At 40.3% G+C, this 23168-nt stretch overlaps 1 protein-coding gene across 2 annotated transcripts in view; it reads right to left on the bottom strand.

Moving 5' to 3' along the window:
- Nucleotides 1-23168, bottom strand: part of ADAMTS12 (ADAM metallopeptidase with thrombospondin type 1 motif 12) — a 371361-nt gene that overhangs the window by 153063 nt on the left and 195130 nt on the right. For both annotated transcript variants that reach the window (XM_016953471.3, XM_016953472.4), the window contains exons 4-5: nt 7500-7696; nt 6659-6742 (exon numbers count right to left, since the gene is read on the bottom strand). In XM_016953471.3, coding sequence (XP_016808960.3) covers nt 6659-6742; nt 7500-7696 — 281 coding nt within the window. The remainder of the gene's footprint in view (nt 1-6658; nt 6743-7499; nt 7697-23168) is intronic.

The following is a 23168-nucleotide window of genomic DNA, read 5'->3' as shown; positions in this document are numbered from 1 at the left end:
TCAGGCTTACGCTACTGAAAGAAAGAGGATGAGCAGAGAAGAGACAAGCTGTAAAAGGTTTAATCTGAAACTTCTCATGTGTCTAAGGGACAACTCATCTGATTACCAGAGGAAAGGATACTTTTTTTTTAAGGTTCAAGACCAGCTTGGGCAACGTAGTGAGACCCCATCTTTAAAAAAATATAGCTAGGCATCGTTGCAAGTGCCTGTATTCCTAGCTACTTGGAAGGCTGAGGTGGGAGGATGGCTTGACCCCAGTAATTCAAAGATACAGTGAACTATGTGCCACTGCACTCCAGCCTGCTTGACAGAGTGAGACTCTATCTTACACACACACACACACACACACAGAGAGAGAGAGAGAGAGAATAAGTCTAAAAATTCTTTGCCAGTATTTTTGACATTTACCCTGAAAGAACAATACAGACCCACACATCAGCTGGGGGGAGGGGTAAACCACCAGCCTGAATTTTTAAAATCAACAGGCTTTTAACTCTAGAGTTTCCAAAAAAGAGTAGACTCAACACTAAACCACTCTCAGTACACCAAGAAGAATTTCTTTGTGAAAGCGGTTGTCTCCTTCCTGCTGCTGTCAGCCCTACTGCTGTACCTTCAAGCCCCACCAATGCCATTAGGCTCCTCCACTGGATGGCATAGTCACCTAGGATGGGATTCATTTGGCTTCATCCGACTCACTCTCATTCCAGTTTTGTCTCTATCTTGTTCTTAAAAGAAGTCTCCAACATCATATGACCCTGATTTTGTCCTTTAGGTCTTTTATTTTCCTCCAAGGATTTTGAAGTCCTTGTGAATTAAGCATAGTATTAATAAGCTTACAGGGTTTTTGTGGGAGCTAAATGATGATGATGATAAAAATAATAAGACTGATATTAACAAGTAACATTTATTGAGCAGTTTCTACAAGCCAGATACTATGCTAAGTATTACATGAATGAAGACATTTGATTCTCATGACAATGCTATGAAATACATATAATTATCACTATTTTACAAAATGAGGAAATGGAGACACAGACAAGTTAAACAACCTACCAAAATTATATGGCTAGCAAGCAGTGGATCTAATGATAAATCTGGTACTCTCTGTGATGTCAAGCTGCTCACAAGAATTGGAGGAAAGAGTCTAATCCCATCCCTAACCCCCAACCCAAGAGGGGAGCAGGGGGGCCCACCAAACAAATTGGTCTAAAACAGAAAGGGCTTAGAGGTCAAGTTTGTGTCCAAGTCCTAGGAGAAAATTAAAAGGATAGAATTTGGGCCATAAAATGAAAATCAGAGCTCAATTCAGGGATAGACAGGGACATGACAGGAGTGAGAGCAAGCTGGCTCCTATCTGAACTCACTGTCTGTTTTCTTGGCCCATGGCTTCTTAATATGTTTGACACGTCTTTTCAGAACATGGTTTTGTATACATCAGTTACCTCAGTTTCCACTGCTTTGAAATATGACTATCTCGCCTATGAGAAAGCCTCCAAATTGTTCCAAAGTGAGTTTTACACCCAATACTCCAATTTATTCTCAAAATGTGATGAAACCCCATAGTGGTCTTTAGATGGTGGTAACTGACAAACATGCATTTTATGTATATAGCCTAACCTCAAGGTCTGTTGAAACCACCGCAGAAAAATAAAGCCCCAAATGGTGTTACCCATGAGATTTATTTAGAATAAGAAAGACAAGAGTGATAGAAAGTCACTGATAAAAGGAATCTACCTCAGAGACCCAATCTCGGGATTCCCCACCTCACACACTTTCCACAGAGCCTGAGTGATCTCTCTAACTCCATTTGTTGGTTTGGAATAATCTAGAGTATCCCACAGGATTAGATCCAAAGTCCTTATGTGGCCACAAGGCCCACAGCAACTTGGCTGCCATTGGCCCTGGTTCACTGACAGACTGCTGGCCTCATTTGCACACTTTCTCCTATTTAGTATTTGAACAAATATTTATTGAGGGTCTATTATATACCAGTGAGCAACACCAAACTCAACCTCTGCTCTTAAGTCTTACATACTAATTGAGGAAACTGTATCGATTAAATAGATCTAAGATTACAACTGTGAAACATGCTGTGGAGAAGAAATGTAGTTTTATGGGAGTCAATAACAGAATCTTACTAGGAAAGGGGGTCAGGAAAGGCTTCCCCAAGGAAGTGACACTGGAGCTGTGATCTGAGAGATTAGGCTGTTAACTAAGTGAAGACAAGAAGACAGTCCAGGCAACAACAAGACCAGTGGCAGGCCTTGAAAAAGCCTGATGAATAAGACTATTGCTACCTCTCAAGAGCAAAGGCAGGAATAGCGAGAGATGAGAAAGGGAATCAGAAAACCACTGGACTAAACTAAGCCAGGTGTGGGGGTTGGAGAAAGGGTGGCAGGAGGGTGGATATGATCAGATTACCATTTTCAGATTATCTTGACTACTTGACTACACTGAGGAAACAAGATGAAAAGAAATCCAACTGGTTTTGAGTAGACCAGAAAGTATATACCACTATAGTCCAGAAAAGAGATAACTGTAGCTTGAATTGAAGTGATATAAATGGAGATGGTCAGATAAATGGTCAGTACCTGATAACAGACTTGACATGGGAGGGAGAGAAGGAGGTATCATCAGTGCATCGAGATTTCTGGCCTCTGCAACTGAAAGGATGGTAATGTCACGTGCAGACATGAGCAACACCGGACAAACCGAAGTGTGAGTGGAAGTGGGCAGGTTTTGATTGGCTGCTTTCTCTCCTGTCTCCAGCACAATCACTTTGTTTCCTTTGTATCACAGCAAGACTTCTCAACCTCCCATTGTGTGGTCCAACATCAGTGATATGTCCACTGCCTTTCATATGCATATTGTTGGTTTAAGAATAAAGCCATTGCCCATGCAGGTCCCTCCACCTGGAATTTCCTTCCTGTATTAGTCCATTTTCACATTGCTATAAATAACTGCCCAAGACTGGGTAATTTATAAGGGAAAGAGGTTTAATTGGCTCACAGTTCAGCATGGCTTGGGAGGCCTCAGGAAACTTACAATCATGGTGGAAGGTGAAGGGGAAGCAAGGCACCTTCTTCACAAGGTGGAAGGAAGGAGAAGTGCCAAGCAGAGGGGGAAGAGCCCCTTATTAAACCATCAGATCTCATGAGAACTCTCTCACTGTCACAAGAACAGCATGGGGGAAACCACCCCCATGTTTCAATTAGCCTAACCGTATCACTTCCTCACTAGCTAATTCCTTTTTATTTTCTAAAATCCCAGCTTAGACATCCAACTACCCTTTCCTATCCCAGTACTTTTATACTCATGCCAATCTCAACTTGAAATTTGCTATTTTTGTGCTTTTGTGCAGTAGTCTCAAAGTTCCTCAGAATCAGGAAATGGGACTTGTGTTCACATTTGCATCCCTGGTGCTACCACAAGGTGTGACATATGCCTGATGTTCCACAACTCTCTTCTCATTACAAATTAAGAAAAATGGACATGGAGCAATGATGTACCTTCCTTAGAGTTGCTGAACTCAGGTCAACTTGCTCAAAGGAGTCACAGCACTGAACCTCACACTCTGCTTCCTGTGCCTGCCATCTTGACATTAGTTAAGGGCTGGAATCATTGCTGTTCGTAGTTGAGCTGCTTATTAGTCACAGATGTGAAGAATGGCTTGAGCCATTTCCTGGGAATTAGGAAAATGAGAATTGTGGACTGCAATTCTGCTGTTAACTTGTGAACTCTGTGCCAATTAGAGACTCCGTAAAAGCTTGAACGAGGATAATATTTGGCAAGTGGGAGGTAGAGAGCCATGGCTTCCTGAAGCAAGTCATGTGTGTCTCTTTACGTTTGCAAAACCAGGTTGGTAGAGAAGAGGAGAAACAATGTGATTGTGATGGATTCAGGGGGCAGAGGCCAATCAAGCTCCTTCAAACAACTTCACTGGCATCAACATGCCATGGAGATGCCCTGGTGACATTATTTCTTGGGAATGAAGAGACGTGGAGTTTAAAGGGGCCTGATCCGTGGAAGCCATATTATGAAATCCTACCAGTGGTGCTGCTGGGACTACAGAGGGTCAAGATTTTTCCTTCTGTTTTATATGAAAGCAGTTCAAACCCAAGGATTTTTCCTTCTTACTCCCAGAAGTAGCTTTCTTCTTCTTTTTTTTTGGTCGAAAATGCTAAATGTTTCTTCACATTTGTATCTAGGAATGCCTATGTGCTCAACCAGTATGACAAAGTAAAATTTTTTTCTCCAAGGTATCAAAGCATGCTTTTCAAAAGTCAAAAACACAATTTTCATACAAATATATAATGAGCACATGTTCAAGATGTATTTAACTCATTAGTGAGGAGACAGGCAAGATAATTTGGCTCCTTAATGAGGGGATAGGCAAGATGGCAAAGCTAGTTCAAAGGCAGATGCAAAAAACTGATGCAGCTATAGCCAGTGTGGGAGAACTGCTGAATGAGATTGCTAAGTTAGATACAAAATTAGGTACCAATTTTTATTGGTCTGGTTCCGCCAACCAATAAAACCATCTTCAGAATTATCTTCTCTGCTGGACATAAATCATTTTCACCTCTACTAGGCAAAAACCATTTGTACCCTATCATTTTCTACATGTCAACATCTAACTTTACCACATCTGTGCCCCAATCAATGGTAAACAAGCAGTTACATTTTCATAGAGTAAGATAGGTATCTTTAAATGTCGAAAGGATATATAGTTTTCATGTTGCCTGTTTTCCAAGTTTTGAATACATTTTCTTAATAAAAAGACCACATGAAGGGACATGACATACCCATTGGTATTCCAAGATACCCAAAGTAGGTTTTAGGTGACAAAGGGAGACCGGGTTACAGGGGAAAGAAGAAAAAATGGATCCCCACTCCACAGATTGTTTTAAAAATAATCTAACACACACAATCGTGGAGATTTTTCCTGTCAAGAAAACAATAAGCCCTCCCTTGGCATTTTGACTGCAGGTCTCTTGCTGATGGGAAGCTGAATGATGCCGTTCTTTACATATCCTAGCTGCTGGTTAAGCTCTATAGATTTCAAGGGCATTTCATCAGTTGGCTGGTCCTACCATTCATTACATTTCACTTCATTCATTCATTTGTGTCCCAGGCACTGTTTTAGGTGTTGGGGATCTAACAGAATAAAGACACATGGCTTCCGCCCTCATGGAATTCACATTCTGGTAGAGGCTGTGATAAGCAAAAAAAGAGTAAACAAATACACAGAATCATGATGAATTGTGAGACTGCCATCATTCTGTGATGAAAAGCAATAAGAGGGGTCTACTTTGAATAAATTGGTCACTGAGACCTCTCTGAAGAGGCAGCATTTACACGGGGCATAAGGCATGAGAAGGCGCCAGTCATGTGCAGAACCAGGAGAGAGATGTTTCAGGCATTGGGAACCACAAGTGCATGGACAGTGAGTATGAGAGTAGGAAACAAGGAAGAGAGTAACATAAGCAAAGACCAGAAAGGTAGATGGAGGAAAGATCATGAAAGTCACCACAGGTCACAGCAAGAAATTTTGAATTTGTTCTAAAAAAAACCCAGAAAGACATTAAAGGGTTTTGTGCAGTGCAGCACTTCAGTTTGTATTTAAAATGATCAATTATGGCTGCATTTAAAATGATCATCCATGGAGAATGAATTCTGATGGCAAGGTTGAAAATAGGAAACAACCATTTGGGAGTTCACTGCAGTAGCCTATGCAAGATATGATAAGGCCAAACCAATGTGATGACTGCAGAGATGATACGTATTTTGGAAGTAAGACCACAGTGCTCCTTGCTATTGGATGTGAAAGATATGAAAAAAGGAATCAAGAATATCTCCTGGGCTTATGTAACCAATGCATAATAGTACTGTTGGGTAAGGTGGTGATTTGGGGAATGGAGGTGGCAGAACTGAGATTATTTAGGAAGGGAGTAATCAAGGTTCCATTCTGGATTTATTAAGTTTTCAAGATTGAATGGACTTTGACACCTCCAGGTGGAGATTTCAAGTAATTGGATACGAGCCTGAAGCCCAAGGAAGAGGTCTAGGCTGGATGTATCAATTGAGGGTCTCAGGACATAGATAACATATAAGTCTCTTACATTTATATAAGACTTACATTTAAGTCTTATATATTAAGACTTACATATTAAGTCTTATGTTTACTTTACATCATCTCTGAGAATAGATGAAATCCCCAAAGGTAAATGTGCAGATAGACAAGAGGTCCCAAATCTGAGAGACTTGTGTTAAATATGCAAGAAGTAAATTAATAGTATCAAAGGTTCGACATTTCCATGTCTTTCTTACCTTTTACTGAAACCATCCAACCATGTCATGATTTAGTCTATTTCTTTTGCAGAACATCTTTAGTGACTGCGGTGAGTCTCATGTGTATGTTATTAGATACAATGACTGTCAAGAGATTTCAACTATGTATATTTTGGAAATGTTATCCATATCCCGCTCAGTATCACTGAACTCCCAAGGGAATAACACAGAAATAATATTTTCCTTCTCAATGGGCTTCCAAACACTTTCTGGTACCCTCTTTCTTGTCTACCAAGAACTCCCCTGAAAAAAAGAAGGTAGGAAGTGTGAGGATATATAGCAGAAGAGTGAAGGGAAAAAATGTTACCTCTTCTTCTTCGAGTAGAATGAGCCGAACCACAACAATGTGAATTGCATTGCCAATGCTTGGGTTATGGAACAACCCAGTGACCTAGGGTCAGAAATAGAAAACCATTAGCTCCACACGAAGAGATAATAAATAAATACCAGAGAAGAAAATAGCATTGTAATGCACATAAAATAAAGGTTTTCTTATAGGTCAGAAATGTTTGGCGGTGTGCTAAGAAGAGTGAAATATGCCCACAGCTCATTCCACATTACAATATTTAAACAAAATCTTTCAGGGTGATAGCTTGGCTGTGTGTTTGAAGGATTAACATTTTTCTTTTCTTAACCCAGCTCACAGTATTCTCCTCTTTTATTATCAGTTACTCAGGCAAATACCTTTTCCCACCTCAATAGGACTAACATCTTCTTGAAGGCAGAAAACATCAATAATGCAAAGAGAAAGCTTGAAATTAAGAGTCATTAACTTTATTCCAATTCTATTTCTAACTACTTTGAGGAAATTATGTTCTAGTTCTTTGCCTCAGTTTACTCCTTCGGTTTACTAACATAAACTGATGAGACAAAGCCACACGAAAAGGATTGAGTCACTTGGAAAATACCTACCAGAAGTATGTAACTAATAAATTATAAAATGTTCCCAGGATACACATCTTTAAGGGAAAGACTAATTCATCCTGAATTTCCATCCATATTCATCCTTAGGCAGGTACTAGATTCACATATATGTTTATAAAAATAAGTTAAAAGGACCCCAAAAAGGCCTTTCTTATTTATTTATGTAAGCATTTCTAATGACATCTGTTCACTAGCTGCCCCAGTCCCCAGGTAGTCTGGCATACCATGTTCATGATGGTGAGGATGTAGGACTCCACATTCTCACTCCCATGGTATTCAATCATCTTTGTGTCGGCCACCACCAGTGTCTCCACCCATCTCTCCTTGCTGATGGAACGCCGAGAGAGGCTTCTGCTTGGCAAGTTGTGCCTCTCCCACTTCTCCCGCCATAGCTCTTGCTTCCGGGAGATGTTAACGCTGTCTAAACAGTAAACAGAAGACAATGGTCTAACACTGTATATGTCTCATATATTATCTACTTATGTTAGTAAAGATGCAAGGCCATAAGTTTAATTTACATTTAATAATAGAAACGCAATGTTTTTACGTACATGACCAAAATAGACCAATTTAAATGAATATGACCAAGAGAAATTTGAATCTTACAGAGAGGTTCAAAAAGTACTTTATAAAAATGTTTCTTACCTATTACATTAAATTATGTCTTCCACTATTGAAAAGACGTAACCAACAATGGGAACTTTCTCTTTCTTCTCCTCCTTTAAATTATTTAGTGCCTACTGTGTGCAAGGCAATATACCTAGCTTTTAAATGCCACATTGTTTATCCTCATGAATGACAGAGGTACATATTCTTCTCTCCATTTTGCAAATGTGGAAATTGATGCTCAAAGTGGCTGGTTAAATAACTTACCCAGAGTTGTGCAGCCCATCAGTCAGTAAAAGATCCAGTACTTTCTATGCCCCAAAATCATGCATTTTTAAAAATATACATCACACTGTTTCCAACAGAGTAAACATGTATAAAACTGTAGTATATATAAGCTGAAAACCTGCCAAAGGTTCCAGGCATTCCACTTGAAGAAGGCACAAAAAGAGGTGGAAAAGATCCAAAGGACAGCAAAACTATCAAGGTGACTAACAGGTTTTAGTATGAAAAGGATTTGATACATGAGGGTCATGGTTTGGAAGACGAAATCTAGGAGAGGCTATAGAATGATAAAGAAAGTCAGACAGTAGCTGCACGGAATCATTCTCAAAATCCCAGAATACTGTAAGTAGGGAGCATATTCTAACTTGAAAGAGGTCTGTTTAACACCAAAACGAATAAAAGGCTACTTCACACATCAGGAAGCAGGTACTTAACCCAAGTGGAAGTCAAGTGTAAAAAGTTCCAGTGGGCTCAGAATGGCTTAGGGAGCCGAGGAAGACAGGTTGACCAGAAGAGAGTAAAGAAAGAAGCCTGGGCTGATACAGGGCAGCGCCTGGGTCTTTGAAGATTCCTATCAGGATCACAGCCACAAACACTTCCTGCCTCTCCCTCATCTGCACCCTGGGCCCCTGGCAGGGGCAGAACATCGAAGCAGAGTGGCAAACCTCATGTCCCCTTCCTAATCTCTGGTAATGGTCATCCAGTCTGAACTTGAAAACTTCCAGCAGGAGGAAGGGACACTCAACAACTCACAGGGCATCTTGTTCTATTGGGAAATTCTCGACTGCATTGAGCGGAAACCTGCCTCTCTGTCATTCCTCCTCGTTAGCTCTGGTCCTGTTCTCTGAAGCATCTAGGACTATACCTCCTCCTGAGGCCCTGCCTCAGACCCTGAGTTGGGACAACTAACACCATATCCTGCCCTCTCCCTTGGTACTCTCTAGGCTGTGGAGTTGCTCACACTGATTTGTGTGTAACCCTTCCTGGTTCCTCAGTTTCTCTGTCCATATGAATTTAGACATGTTTGGCGATATTGACAAAAGAAATGAAACATCATCATAGGTCTAAATAAATTCAAACTCTAGTGTTGTGAGTTTTACTTCAAAATAATAATGCTGTACTTTGATATAACACTTCTGAGAAATAATCTGGGATTATGTAAACTTTGGAGGGAAGTCCTGTGAAGATTTAAAAATGCGGAGATGGTTAACCCCTCATTTGTGCTGGAACCATTTTCTAGTTTCCTTCTCCACTCACTTTGCATGGGGAAGCATGAATTCCCTAAGAAATGTCAAGATTTTATCAATAGTTTCTAACTTTCTGAAACCCCCTCCCTCATTGCCCCATCAGCTTTTTGTCCCTGTTTTGAATCTCACATGAATGTTTCAAAGCGCTATCTGCTTTCAAATGTCTCTGTGTAAGCCAAGCAGCCAGCCCCCTTTGAGCCCATGTGGGCTGGGGTTTTCTGAAACGGCTGTTACAGGTTGGGCTGAGTACAGGAATCCTGTCAACATGGATTCGGTCTCATCTTTCTCTCAGGCCCCTCCTATTTTGCTGGGTGGGGACAGGTCTGTTCTAACCAGGAGGCTGCTCCATGCCGCCCTGACCTTGTGCGTGAGGGTGACTGGCAGACAGTTTTCTCACCCAGTGCCCTCACAAAGCCCTTGGGGCCTTAGCCCTTCTTCTCCCTTGGCCCCCGCAGGCTCAGCCTCCCTCCCTTGGGTGCCGGTCCCCTCACAGAGGCTTCAGCTCACCTCAGCAGGCAAAGACTGTGCCGTGCACAGCCCCTCATTAAAGCAGAACCCTGTGCTCCTGGCTGCAGCCTCAGGCCCCACCCTCAGATATCTACTGTTAGGTGCTAGCAGGAAGCTGTCATGGGAGAGAAGCGTGTAGAAAAAAGAAGTAGTTTCTCTGCTTCCCTTGGTCCTGTGTTTCTTTACTTACTTCTTCTTTACTCTCCCCTTTTTCTGCCTTTTATCCCTCAGTGTCGAAAAAGAGAGTTGCTAGGCACTGAATGTTTGCATCCTGCCTAGACGCCGATGATGAAGCCCTAATCCCCAAGGTAATGGTATTTGAAGGTGGAGCCTTTAGTTGGCAGTTAGATCGAGATGAGCTTATGACAGTGGAGCCCCCATCATGGGATTAGTGTCCTTATAAGGAAAGGAAGAGACATCAGAGCCCTCTCTTTCTCTCAGAGAGAGGAGACATGAAGACACAGCAGGAAGATATATACATCTCTCTCTCTCTCTCTCTCTCTCTCTATATATATATATATATATATATTTTTCAGTGCCTATATATATATTCAGTGCCTATATATAGAGAGAGGGAGACAGATGTATATATCTTCCTGCTGTGTCCTCATCTGTCTCCTCTCTCTCTCTATATATATGTAGGCACTGAATATATATACACATATTCTCTATATATAGGCGCTGAATATATATATATATATATAGAGAGAGAGAGAGAGCAAGAGAGAGAGAGATCTTGGACTTGATCTTGGACTTCAAGTCTCTAGAATTGTGAGAAATAAATTTCTGCTGTTTAGGACACCCAGTCTATAGCATTTTGTTATAGCAGCCTGAGCTAACTAAGACATGAGTTTTTTTTTTTTAAAGACATCTTTAAAGTCCAAGTTACTTTCATTTTTCCAGCAAATAGGTAGTTACTCAGTAGTAAACAGTCATATAGGAGGAAATGTGGAAATGAGAGATTGGGTCTGCTAAAGGCATATATCTATTTTAAATCTTTCAACAAAACCTACATTAAGCACTTATGAAAGTTCAGGTCCTATACTAAGCACATAGCACCATACCTCATTTAACTTGCCAAAAATCTATGAGATAAGCCCTCTTATGATCACCATCTTATAGATGAAGGACCCGAGGCTCAAAAAGATTAGGTAATTTTCCTAAAGTCACATAGTAAATGACAGATTCAGCCATCTGTGTGATTCCACTACAGCAAAAACAAACATTTATACAATAGGTTTTCTGGGCAAGGCCCAAGTAACTCTCCTGAATAGAGACAAAGGAGTATGTGACATGATCCTTGACTTTATGCAAAAACCAATCTACTTGTGGGAAATGAGACATGAACATAAGAAAAATTGTCATCACTGGGGTTCAAGTAATTCCCAAAGAGAAATATCAGTTATATTATAGATAGTGCCGGAAGCTTTGTGGAAGTGGTAAGATCTGAACTGGGCCTTAACAGGACTGAGCTGGGGGAGAGGACTGTATATATGTGGGCTGACTCTGCGGAGTTCTAGTGAAATCTCAGATTTGATGGAAGAAATGTTTCTGCTACGCAATTTCAGAAAGTACAAGAAACCAGCCCTACACATTTATCTCTAAAGCTGATGACAAAGACAGCTAGTTCTTTGGGTCAGGTGAGGGGCTGATGATTCTGGGAAGCTCCCCTCACTATTTCCCATCATACACACCACTCTGTTTAGAGACCCCTCTTCTCAGCTGGCATAGCTTCTGGCCACACCTCAACCCGAGTACTTTTTATATTGCTATAATTTCCTGTTTTAAATAACAGGACTCTCTAATTAGGCTTTAAGCAACTAAAGGGCTAGAAAAACATCTTCTTTGCCTTTGCCCCAATCCTAACACCATAACAGGCAAAAGTGGCACCCAGTAAATACCAAATGCACAAGCAAAGAACTGAAGATGAATCAGAACCAATGTATGAACCACAAGCAAAGAAGAATTGCCAGGTTTGTCCACTTTTTCCATTCGATGGCTTTTTTCATTTAAGGAATTCTCCCCACTGAGACCATGACATGTTTGTTTCAAGCAGAGAAATCCAGCCAAACGGGCAGCTTAAGCAAGGAAAATTTCCAGTGCTGAGAGAGGACAGTGAAATGATTTTCCTAAATGGAAGCTAACAGAGTGCAGATATCTGTCCAGCGTTGTCTGAGGTGCTCAGGATACCTGAGCACTAACAGAACAGAAGTCCTAGAAGATCCCTGGAAAATGCAATTTACCGAGTACTTTTTCCTTCCCCACATACTGCAGGCAGCTCTTCACAAAGCTCTATTTAGGGATTTTGCAGATGGCAGAGCCCTCACCTGCTGATCTCTGAGTCAGTGTCCACTGCAGCCAGGCATGGATCACGCCTTGACGAAGCCACACAGAGAACCTGGAGTAGTGCTAGGGAGCAAAGAAACTGAACATAGATGGCAGAAGACTCTGGAAATTACAGTTTCCAGTACATTCTGGAGTGCTTTTTAACGTGCCAGTAGTTTCCAGTGTGAGCAATGAGGCTGCCTATTCTACTTAGAAAATTGCTCAAGGCTCTGCCTCCAGCCCAACCCTTCCCTCATCTGGATTCTCTTCGGCACCCTTATATCAGATTTCCAACAGAGAAGGATTTCTGCCCAGCCCACGCAGGTTGACCACTAACTGGACATTGGCCACTAATTACTACTGCCTTGTTTGAGGTCCAGCTTCCCCCAAGATGACCTTCTCAAGTTAATCTTCTCCAGCCTACACTGCAGCTTCCAGACAAATGAGACCCAGTACCCTAACTGTCCCACCTTTCTGTCACCACTTCTGCAAGTTTTCTGAAACATGACACCTGGGCAGCAACACAGCAACATAGACACTAACAGCCATCTGGGATCCAGTGCCTATCAAGAGCCCAACTGGTGCTAAACACTCTTGGATTTGATCATTTATCTTAATTCTCACATTAAAACATGTAGTAAATCTTATTGTCATTTTAAAATGAGAAAGCTGAGACACAGAGAGATTGTAGAGTTTATTCAAAGTCTCATAGCCAGTAAGCAGCAGGACCAGCATTTTAGCTGGTTTAGTGTGAATCTTATTTAACTTAGTGGCATGGAGATGGGGATGGGGTTTCTGGGATCATCTGCCTAGAAATTTTCAGCATGAGGAATGGAAAGGATCAACTCAAAAAAAAAAAAATCATACATAGAAGAAGTTGGACCCCAAACCAGCTGAGTCCTAGTCCTCCAGGTCCCCACCAGTCTTCAGCAATGCATGAAGGACATTTGTCTATGAGTGCAGTAGGAGGTAGGTGACCTTTTGATACTAGATTTCTGGAGACAATACCCTGCTTCTTTATATAACTCAGACAAGTGCTACTCAGGGAAGATATTCTGGACCCAGTGTTGAGGGCTGGAGAGATGGTACCAGGAAAAAAGAAGGAAAGCATCTTAAGACTAATAGGTCCTATCCAGGCCCACTATTGATAGCTGCTTGCTCCCCATGCCTACTGGCCTGGCCCAAACCACCTGTGACCTTGGACAAATATTACTATCTCTTCCCCTGTCTAATGAAGAAACTGAATTGAATTCCTATTTTTTTAAGGGTCATGGAACCTTTCCTTGATACAAAGATTATGCAAAAAGTAAAGAAAAGAATGAACCCCAAAGTTGCTGGGGTCATGGGGTGTGGTGGGTGGCCCCAAAGGGGATTCCACATGGTGCATCTTTAAACCACCAGCTGACACCATATCTGGGGTTCTTCCAGTTCTAGTGTTCTCTGAGTTGGGCAAACACACATTCCCACTGCCAAGGCATAATTGTGAGCTATCTGCCACTACCACACACTTGCACCCAGATCCTCTTCTTGGCAGGTCATTGTGGCCTTCCCCAGCAGAGTCAAACACCAGTGCAGGTGTGTGCATCCATTAGCAACAAGGGCTGAGCAGCCCGAGGGGCCCATCTCTCCAGGCCAGCTTTGGGTAGATTTGAAGGGTCTCTGTAGGAAGCTCATTTTTACTCCACAAAAAGTTTACCACACTAACTGAGAACAAAAAATATTTTTTTACATTTAAGTAACAGACTATCCATTTCTCAAAACTGGCCATTGTTGAAGTACAAACAGCTGCCTTTAAAGAAAGAAATGAAGCAACCTGAGTCTAAGTTGTTAGAAGCTGCTAGATCCCCAAAACAAGTACATCCTAGCTTAAGAGTATGGACAAAAAGTATAAGCACCTGAAAAAAAAAAAAAGAAAGAAAGAGATGTATTCTCAAAGGCTGGATGGTCCTGCCTGACACTGCACTCACTTCATTCAGAATATGTCAAAAAGGAAGATGGAAATGGTAGATCATTTGGGACACATGACTCTTCCCAAAATACCAACATAATTACATCAAATGTAAGTAAAAAGGATGTTTGAAGATCCTTCCAGAGAGTCAATAATCTGAATGAGTCGAGAATTTATAAAGAATTTATATTAAATCCATTGTTATTTATATGTTTATATTAAATATAATAATGGATTTATATTAAATACATTATTATTTTGTTAATTATCTATTTAACACTTGGAACGCAAAGTAATTCCACTGATTTGCGGTCTGACCCCACACACTTTTTTCCGTTCCGCACTCTCTGATAGAAATGTGCTGATGCATTTCTCACAATGAAGACCAGATGCGGAGGAGGCTGCTGGGGGCAGAAGTAAAATAACAAAAAATGAAGTAATCAACCGAGTGGATAATGAGTCCCAGTATGCTTAGACATCGATTGAACTCTGCTGACACACTTCCCTTGGCTTAGTGACTCAGGATTGGGGAATAACTCAGGGACTTTCACGCTTCATCCAAGCCTCCACAAAACATTTCTTACAGTTTCTTTGTCCTCAGTGGTGAGCTGGCCATTGCTGCAAGTGTTCAAAAAGAGTTTACTCCTGCACAGTTACATTTCATGTAGGGTATAAAGTTTCTACCAGCCTATAAAAGAAAGACTACCTATATTGTGACTCTCCTACTGGGAAATTTAGTACATGTTTACAAAGCTTTCTAGACAATGAGTCCCAGTTTGTTTTCAGAGCTCCCATTAATACCTAGTGTTCTGAGGAACATCACTGGAAAAAATACAACTTTTAGGGAATACTAGCTTAGGAAGGAAGTGAGATTCAATGAATACTAAAGTCTTTTCATATTATAAGCCTGTCATTCTATGATGATCTATATGGAAATGAAGGGGAGCAAAGTCTTATCCAGGAACCATACAGTGGGAATGGAATGCTTTCTTTTTAGGGTTCTCCCTGGTCTTAAGGACAGTTTCCATCTTGCCGGAACAGAAATACTGTTAGTTAAATAGAGCCACTAGGGAAGCAGGTGAGACATGGAAGAGAGGTCTCTTGGAAAACGGAGTTACCTTCTATCTGTGGAAAGATAGGTGATGGACCAGCAAGAAGTCATGCTGGCATTTAGTTAGGGCTGGTCCTAAGCTTCAGCATGACCTTCCAAAGACAAGACCATGCTGGAACTCCGTGTCTACCTCCTTACACATCCTGGCAGCACTTTTAGAGATTACTCACTAAGACCTGCAAGCATAGTGTGTGCTCAATAAATACAGTGCAAACTGCTTAAGAGGCTTTTCTTAATGTTCACATCAACCTAAGGCTAACTATTGACCTAAGAAGAAAAAATGAATTAGTGGTGTCTAAATAGACCTGGGCTATCCTAAGGTAAGCCCCCTCTCAGTGTCCCTACCCCACTGGCCCAGGCCCTTCTCTGTTGTTTGCATCAAGTCCTTAAAACTTACCAGGTCAAATACTGAACATGCCTGAGGCAATTTGTGCCTTCCTTTATGATGACTGTGTTAGACTGCTAATTGTCCTCAATATTTGTTCTTCCCCTCTTCCTCCTTGATTTTGTTCTGGGTGCATGGCTTCCTAGAATATAGACTAAATTTCCCAGCCTCCCTTGCAGCTAAATTCTGACCAATAAGACACAAGGGGAAGGGCTACATGTAATTTTCAGAACTTAAAGGGAAGGCAGAGCCCCTTCTCTTCCTTTTCCTCCTTCCTGGCCTGAATGTGGATGGTTTCAACAAAGTGGATGCCAGATGTTGAAGAAGATGGAATAATATAGAAGATAGACAATAGAAGGAGCCTGGGTTCCTGATTGTGGAGATAAAACCTGGAATGTTTTATTTCCAAATTCCATTTATATGTGAGAAAAATAAAAGTATTTTTCAACTTGAATAGAAGAGGGCTGTTTTGTCTGTTTTGTTCACTCCTTTTACCCCCAGCACTTAGAATAGTTCCTTCTACTCAGTAACAATATTTTAAATAAATCAATCTTATGTGGTATTTTCTGTCACCCAAAAGCCTTATTATCCTAAGTAAGTGACATGATGATTTAACTCTCCCCTTCACGTTTGGGAGGCACTATCTCTTCTCAGAGTCCGTAATCCTAGGTGTGGGTTGCTTTCATCTCCAGGTGACAGCATTCAATCCGTCCCCTCAGATCAGCAAGTTGATAAGGTATAAATAAACAGTGAGTTCTCTTTTACTACCTTCAGTCTGTTAACATAGGAATAAGACTGATTTCCCACAATGGCTTCCAAAAATAGTATTTTCAGAGAAGTCATATATTTACTCTTGTTCCGGAGAAAATAATCCCATGAGTCCTACATGTATCTTCTTAAGAGAACTGCAGGTACCAAGGTTTAGTTGAGAGGGAAAGTAGACACTATGCTTGGAAACCTCATATGTACTTTTAAATGAGGCAAGAAAATTCTGGGTGATTCCCACTGGACTGCTTATTTATTAACACTCTCTCCACTGTCATCAAAGGGTCAGCAAGTCTGTTAGTCGGAAGCCTGCAATTCAGCTATCTCTGTTGCTGCTACACCCAGCTCACACATAACTGCTTGATATTTCATTTCATGAACTTAACTGCAGGGCATAAATACATTTATGTTCTTCCCATACTCCCAGATTGACAAATGTTAACTTGGTGAGTCAGCAATAATCAAGCTCAAAGTCAAGAGTAAAAATTCTCTATAATTAGAGAATATATCATAGAGACCTTGAGAAACCATCTGCTCTTTCAATAGACAGCAACAAAGTAATTCCATGCTGATGAGACTTCATTTTTAAAGAACGTGAAAGAGGTAATATTTATATATGGTTATATTTACATATATATGGGCTTATTACATACCTGTGTACACATAAACATATTTACAGTTTGTTCTAATTATCTAATTTCATAAAAATAAAATGTCCTACATGCCAACTTATTATAAAAATAGTATGTATGTTCATTCAGCTTTTGAAATGTTCTGTTTGAACTAAAAACAAAACACACATGATCAACTCCATAGATGCAGAGAAGGCTTTTGATAAAATGCAACATCCCTCCATGATAAAAATCCTCAACAGACTAGGCATTGAAGGAACATACCTCACAATATAAAGAGTCACCTATGATATACCCACAGCTAACATCATATCAAACGACCAAAAGCTAGAAGCATTCCCCTTGAGAACCAGAAGAAGATAAGGATGCTCACTCCCACCAATCCTATTTAACATAGTACTGGGAGTCTTAGCCAAAGCAATCAGGCAAGAAAAAGAAATAAAAGGTATCCAAATAAGAAGAGAGGAAGTCAAACTCTATCTCTGTTTGCAGATGATATGATTCTATATCTAGAAAACCCCACTGTCTCCTAGATCTGATCAATGACTTTAGCAAAGTCTCAGGATACAAAATCAATGTACAAAGTTCAGCATTTCTATATACCAACAACATCCAAGCTGAGAATCAAATTAGGAAAGCAATTCCATTCACAATAGCCACAAAAAGGATAAAATACCTAGGAATACAGCTGACCAGGCAGGTGAAAAATCTCTACAACAAGAATTACAAAATACTGCTCAAAGAAATCAAAGATGACACAAACAAATGAAAAAACATTCCATGCTCATGGATAGGAAGAATCAATATTCTTAAAATGGTCATACTGCCCAAAGCAATTTAAAAATTCAAATTTCTTCTCCAATTCTTTTATTAATGTCTGACTTTATAACAGAAAAACTAAGGGCTATTCTCTCAACCATCTAAATTGTTCCTCTAGTAAGAGCAATCACATAGTAACCTATATAATTACTGAGAAATATAAACCTATGCAATTTGAGTTTTTATTGATTTCTTGGTTGTTTAAAAGACAGAGAAGTAGACCTAGGGAAACAAGCAAAATCAAGGAGAGAAAAATTACCCTTTTGGTAATAAGCCAGCCATTCTTCTATGAAGGTACCTGACTGGTAAAAAGGTTCGAAAATAAGAGCCAGCATTTCTACTAAGGAACTACTGACACATAAAGTATAAAGGGAAAGACTGAACGCAAAGAGCCACATGAACACACTTTCTGGTGAAGGAAAGAACACTTTAGTCTAGAGAAGTCAGGGCCAATATGGTGGCTGCCAGCTACATGCAGTGATGGAAGCTTGAAATGCGCTGTACACAAAATGAGATGTGCTGGCTAGATTTCAAAGACTTGATATGATAAAAAAGAATGTGAACTCTCACACTAATAAGGTACATTGATTACATATTGAAATAATAATATTCTGGATTATCTTGAGCTAAGAAAAGTATTAACATTAATTTCATCTGTTTTTTCATTTTCTTCACTTGGCTACTAGAAAGTTGAAAATTACCTATGTGACTTCATTGTGACTCACATATTTGTATTGTAGAGCACTGGTTTAGAGGTCAAGACACTTGGATATCCATCTAGGGTCTCCTAGTTATTTGTTATTTTATCTAAAGTCAGACTCACATAATATAATTGCTTGAAGAAAGGAGTCAAGCACCATACTTGCCGCATAGTAAAGTCACAGTATGTATTATTCTGTTTTCTTCAATCCTATTTGCAACTAAAGAGATGATGTCCATAATAGATCAAAACTCTAATTCCTCTTGTTTTCAGTTAAGGTTTATTTAATTCTGATTAGGGAGAGCCTTGTCTTTAATCAGCCTGGCTGTTTTATCCTCACCCTCACCTTGTGAAATGGCTGCCTAGTTCCTCACCCACTAGAACAAAGTGACAAGAAAGCATAATTCAGTTAAGAAATTTTTATCAAGTATTTTTTCATTCTCTTTTTTAAAGAGAGAGGGGAATAAATAGAGACAGAGAGAGAGAGATCAGTAAATCGTGACATAGAGATTTATTTTAAAGAGTAACTTCCCGTTCATAAACAAATAAATAAAATGTCGTATATACAATACAATGAAATATTGTTCAGCCTTATAAACAAAGGAAATTTGGACACATATTACAACATGGATGAATCTTGAGGATGTTATACTAAGTGAAACAAGCCAGTCACAAAAGGACAAATACTGTATGATTCCATTTACATGAGGTACCTTGTGTAGTACAGTTCACAGAGGCAGAAAGTAGAATGCTGGTTGCCTGAGGATGGGAGTTGGGGAGGAAAAGGGAAATGGGAAAAACTGTTTAATTTGTACACAGTTTTGGTTTGGGGAGATGGGAAAACTTCTGGAGAGGGATGGATGGTGATGATGGTTGTCTAACAACAGAATATACTTAAAGCCACTGAACTGTACATTTAAAAATGGTTCAAAAGGTAAATTTTCCGTTATGTATATGTTACCAAAAACTTTTAAATCAACTTTCTAAAAAAGTAACTTCCATGGTAGATGGTGGATGTCAAATTGAATACAGATTCACCCAATTTCCTGCACTTCAATCGCTGCATTGACGAGTCCCATAGTGTCCCTAAAGAGACTCAATCCTTAATCACTGATTCACAGTCACTAACATGTGCTTATTAAGGTGTTAATGTTTCAGTACTTGTAATTGGAGTTATTAAAATCAGGGTTTTCTGACTAATCGTCAATTAACAAATTATAGCTGGGCGTCGTGGCTCATGCCTGTAATCCCAGCACTTTGGGAGGCCGAGTCGGCAGATCACGAGGTCAGGAGATCGAGACCATCCTGGCTAACACGGTGAAACCCCGTCTCTACTAAAAATACAAAAAATTAGCCAGGCGTGGTGGCAGGCGCCTGTAGTTCCAGCTACTCGGGAGGCTGAGGCAGGAGAATGGCGGGAACCCGGGAGGCAGAGCTTGCAGTGAGCCGAGATCGCGCCACTGCACTCCAGCCTGGGCGACAGAGCAAGACTCCATCTCAAAAAAAAAAAAAAAAAAAAAAAAAAATTATAATTAGCCAGAAATTCCATTGTCCAAAACCTTTCAGTTGTCCAAAGCATTCCGGTTAAATGAGGGTTGACAATAACACAAATTGAAAATTCTTTTCCGGGACCCTAACTGAATCCTTGATGGCAGCCTGGTTGGTTTTTCCCTCATCTAATTAGAGATGGAGGTCAGGGATAGTGTCACAGCTGGTGAGGGACATCATGCAGCTGGCTTTCCAGGAAAAGCAAAGGAAGGGAAGTAAGTCTGCACTGGGAGGCTGCTTCCAAGATTAGAAAAACTATGTAAAGGCTCAAGTTTGAGTTAATTTTTTCAATAGAGATATTTACTAAAGCTTCATAACCTCTGTGATGTTATCAATACTGACAAACCAGTCTTGGCTTCACCTACGGGCCTCTGCCCACTTCTGCCCTCTTGAAGCTATTATAGTCTCCTAGGCAGTTCTTTTCGGCTTAATATGGTCAATGTGAAATGCTGTTCTCCACAGTTCAGCTTGCTTTTTTGGACTATACATTTTAAGCATCTAAATTTTGTTGTCTAATTCTTTCACTCCACTAATTCCTTGTTAGCCCAAGAAAAAAAGCTTTTTATTACATACCTCCCTCTCTAACTCCTCTCTAACATGTAGTTTAAAGCCTCCAGTCTTTAAAAAATAGGAGTTCTGGAATGTTCTCTTCTCAAAAATGGGATAATGAATTCAATATACTTAAACTGTGATATTTAATTAGGGCATAAGGTGGTGTGTATATATTCAGAAACTGCCGGGCTCTCTAGGGAAAGATAAGGTACAAATAATGCCTTTTAATCTCAAGATGTTCTCTTATTTATTGGAGAAGACAAAAACCATCCATAAGAAACAGAATCACACAAATGATAAATGATTAAATGTCACTAAGAGTGATGAGAGGCATTTAAAGGGAAAAAGAGATCAAGGTAAACTGAATTCAGTGAGCACCTGTTTGTTTCCCGTTGCCATGCCAGGCCCAGAAATTACAGAGATGAGTAAAAGCAACTTTACTGCCTTTAAGGGGCTCATTATCTAGAGAAACAGATTGTGGGATATGATGAGGTTTCTCTTCAAATAACCCAATTAATCTTTTATTCTTTAATTCACAGTACCCCACTCCTTTTTCCCTTTTTCTCCTTTTTTTCCTTTTAGCCTTTGTTAGATGCCCAGACACAATACCACAATACCAGGCATTATCAGTACCAGCTCACATTCCTTTCCTTATTTGGAAAGAGGGCTTTCTAGCTTACTACAGACACCCCTTCCCCTTTCCTCTCTGCTTTCTTTTACATGCCCACCTTATCTAAAACAAATCAAATGTTTAGCCAACCGGGATTAGTTCAGATTATACGGCCTGACCCCGGCCAATGGGGAAAGGGTTCAGGGGCAGGACTTGCTTCAGGAATAAAGGTTCTCATGCCCCTTTGTTCAGGTGTGCTCTCATGGCAACTGGCCAAGGAGGCACCCCTCTGCGCAAAAGTAAAATTGCTTTGCTAAGAATCCATTGTTTGAGTGTTGAATTTCCTTAGAATTTTAAGCGTTATTCCTAACAAGATGGAACAGCCTTACTTCTTAGGGTGGTAAGCAGGTCTTTGGGGGTGTGCAGAATGCAACTAGGTGGAGGAGAGGGGAGAGCCAACTGAGTAAGCAGGATGAACAAAGGTGCGGAGAGAAGAATAAACGTCTGGCTTTTTGAGAATTCAGAATAGCCTGGATAATTCCAAACTGCCCAATTCTAAGTTATTTCTATTTGCCAAGTGACCAAGGGATATCAGCTCTCCTTTATAATGATGTTATATTTTGCTTATTAAAATCATCTTATCTTTCTGAACCTACACAAGCTGGGATGATGAGAGGAATCCAGGAAGCCTGCAAAAGATCTGCAGATAGAGGCTGTGCAGGAATCCTAACTTTGCTGCAAAGTTTCCATACAGTGGACCATTCTCATGTCCCTAACTGAGCAGTAACTCACTCATCATGGTTCCCAGAATAAAAATATAAAAATTGAAGAATGCCAATCAGATAAGCTGAAAAAAATGTAAAGGGGGAATGTGTGACATCTCTATATTCTTCTCAATAATAATATATTACATTCAGATGTTGCTTTACAGCTCACAGAGCTAGTGCCTTTAACACAGTAGTTGCTTCTTCTAACAACTTAGGGGTAAGAGGGCAGATATCACTAGCCCCATTTCCCCAATAGGTCCATTACATTTTAAAAAGCTTAAGTTAAGCTCAGGCGCAGTGGCTCACACCTTTAATTCCAGCACTTTGGGAGACCCAGGCAGGCGGATCACCTGAGGTCAGGAGTTTGAGACCAGCATGGCCAAGATGATGAAACCCCGTCTCTACTAAAAATACAAAAATTAGCCAGGTGTGGTGGTGCATACTGCTAACTCTCTTTTGGAAATAAGCTCAATTACTTGTTTTAACTAAGTTTTTTAAAGTATCTGGCTGGGCGTGGTGGCTTACGCCTGTAATCCCAGCACTTTGGGAGGCCAAGGTGGGTGGATTACCTGAGGTCAGGAGTTCGAGACAAGCCTGGCCAACATGGTGAAACCCCATCTCTACTAAAACTACAAAAATTAGCCTGGTGTGGTGGTGGGCACCTGTAATCCCAGCTACTTGGGAGGCTGAGGCAGGAGAATTGCTTGAATCCAGGAGGCGGAGGTTGCAGTAAAGTGAGATCACACCATTGTACTCCAGCCTGGGCAACAAAAGTGAAACTCCATCTCAAACAATAAAAAATAAAAATAAATAAAAATAAAAAGCTTAAGTTAGGAGGCATAGACATACAGATTAATGGAACAGAACAGAGAACTCAGAAATAGACCCACACAAAGATGCCTAACAGATTATTGACAAATGTGCAAAGCAATTCAAAGGAGAAAGGATGGTCTTCTCGACTAAGATGTTATAATAATTGGGAATTAACAGGCAAAAAATTTAAAAAAAAACCTTGATCTAATCTTTACTTCTTATATAAAAATTAACTCAAAATGGATTATGGACTTAACCATAAAACATAAAATT

The sequence above is a fragment of the Pan troglodytes genome, chromosome 4 (genome assembly GCF_028858775.2).
Source record: "Pan troglodytes isolate AG18354 chromosome 4, NHGRI_mPanTro3-v2.0_pri, whole genome shotgun sequence".
Classification (NCBI taxonomy): domain Eukaryota; kingdom Metazoa; phylum Chordata; class Mammalia; order Primates; family Hominidae; genus Pan; species Pan troglodytes.
Note: the sequence above shows the minus strand (reverse complement) of the source record. Positions and strands in the feature narration are given on the sequence as shown.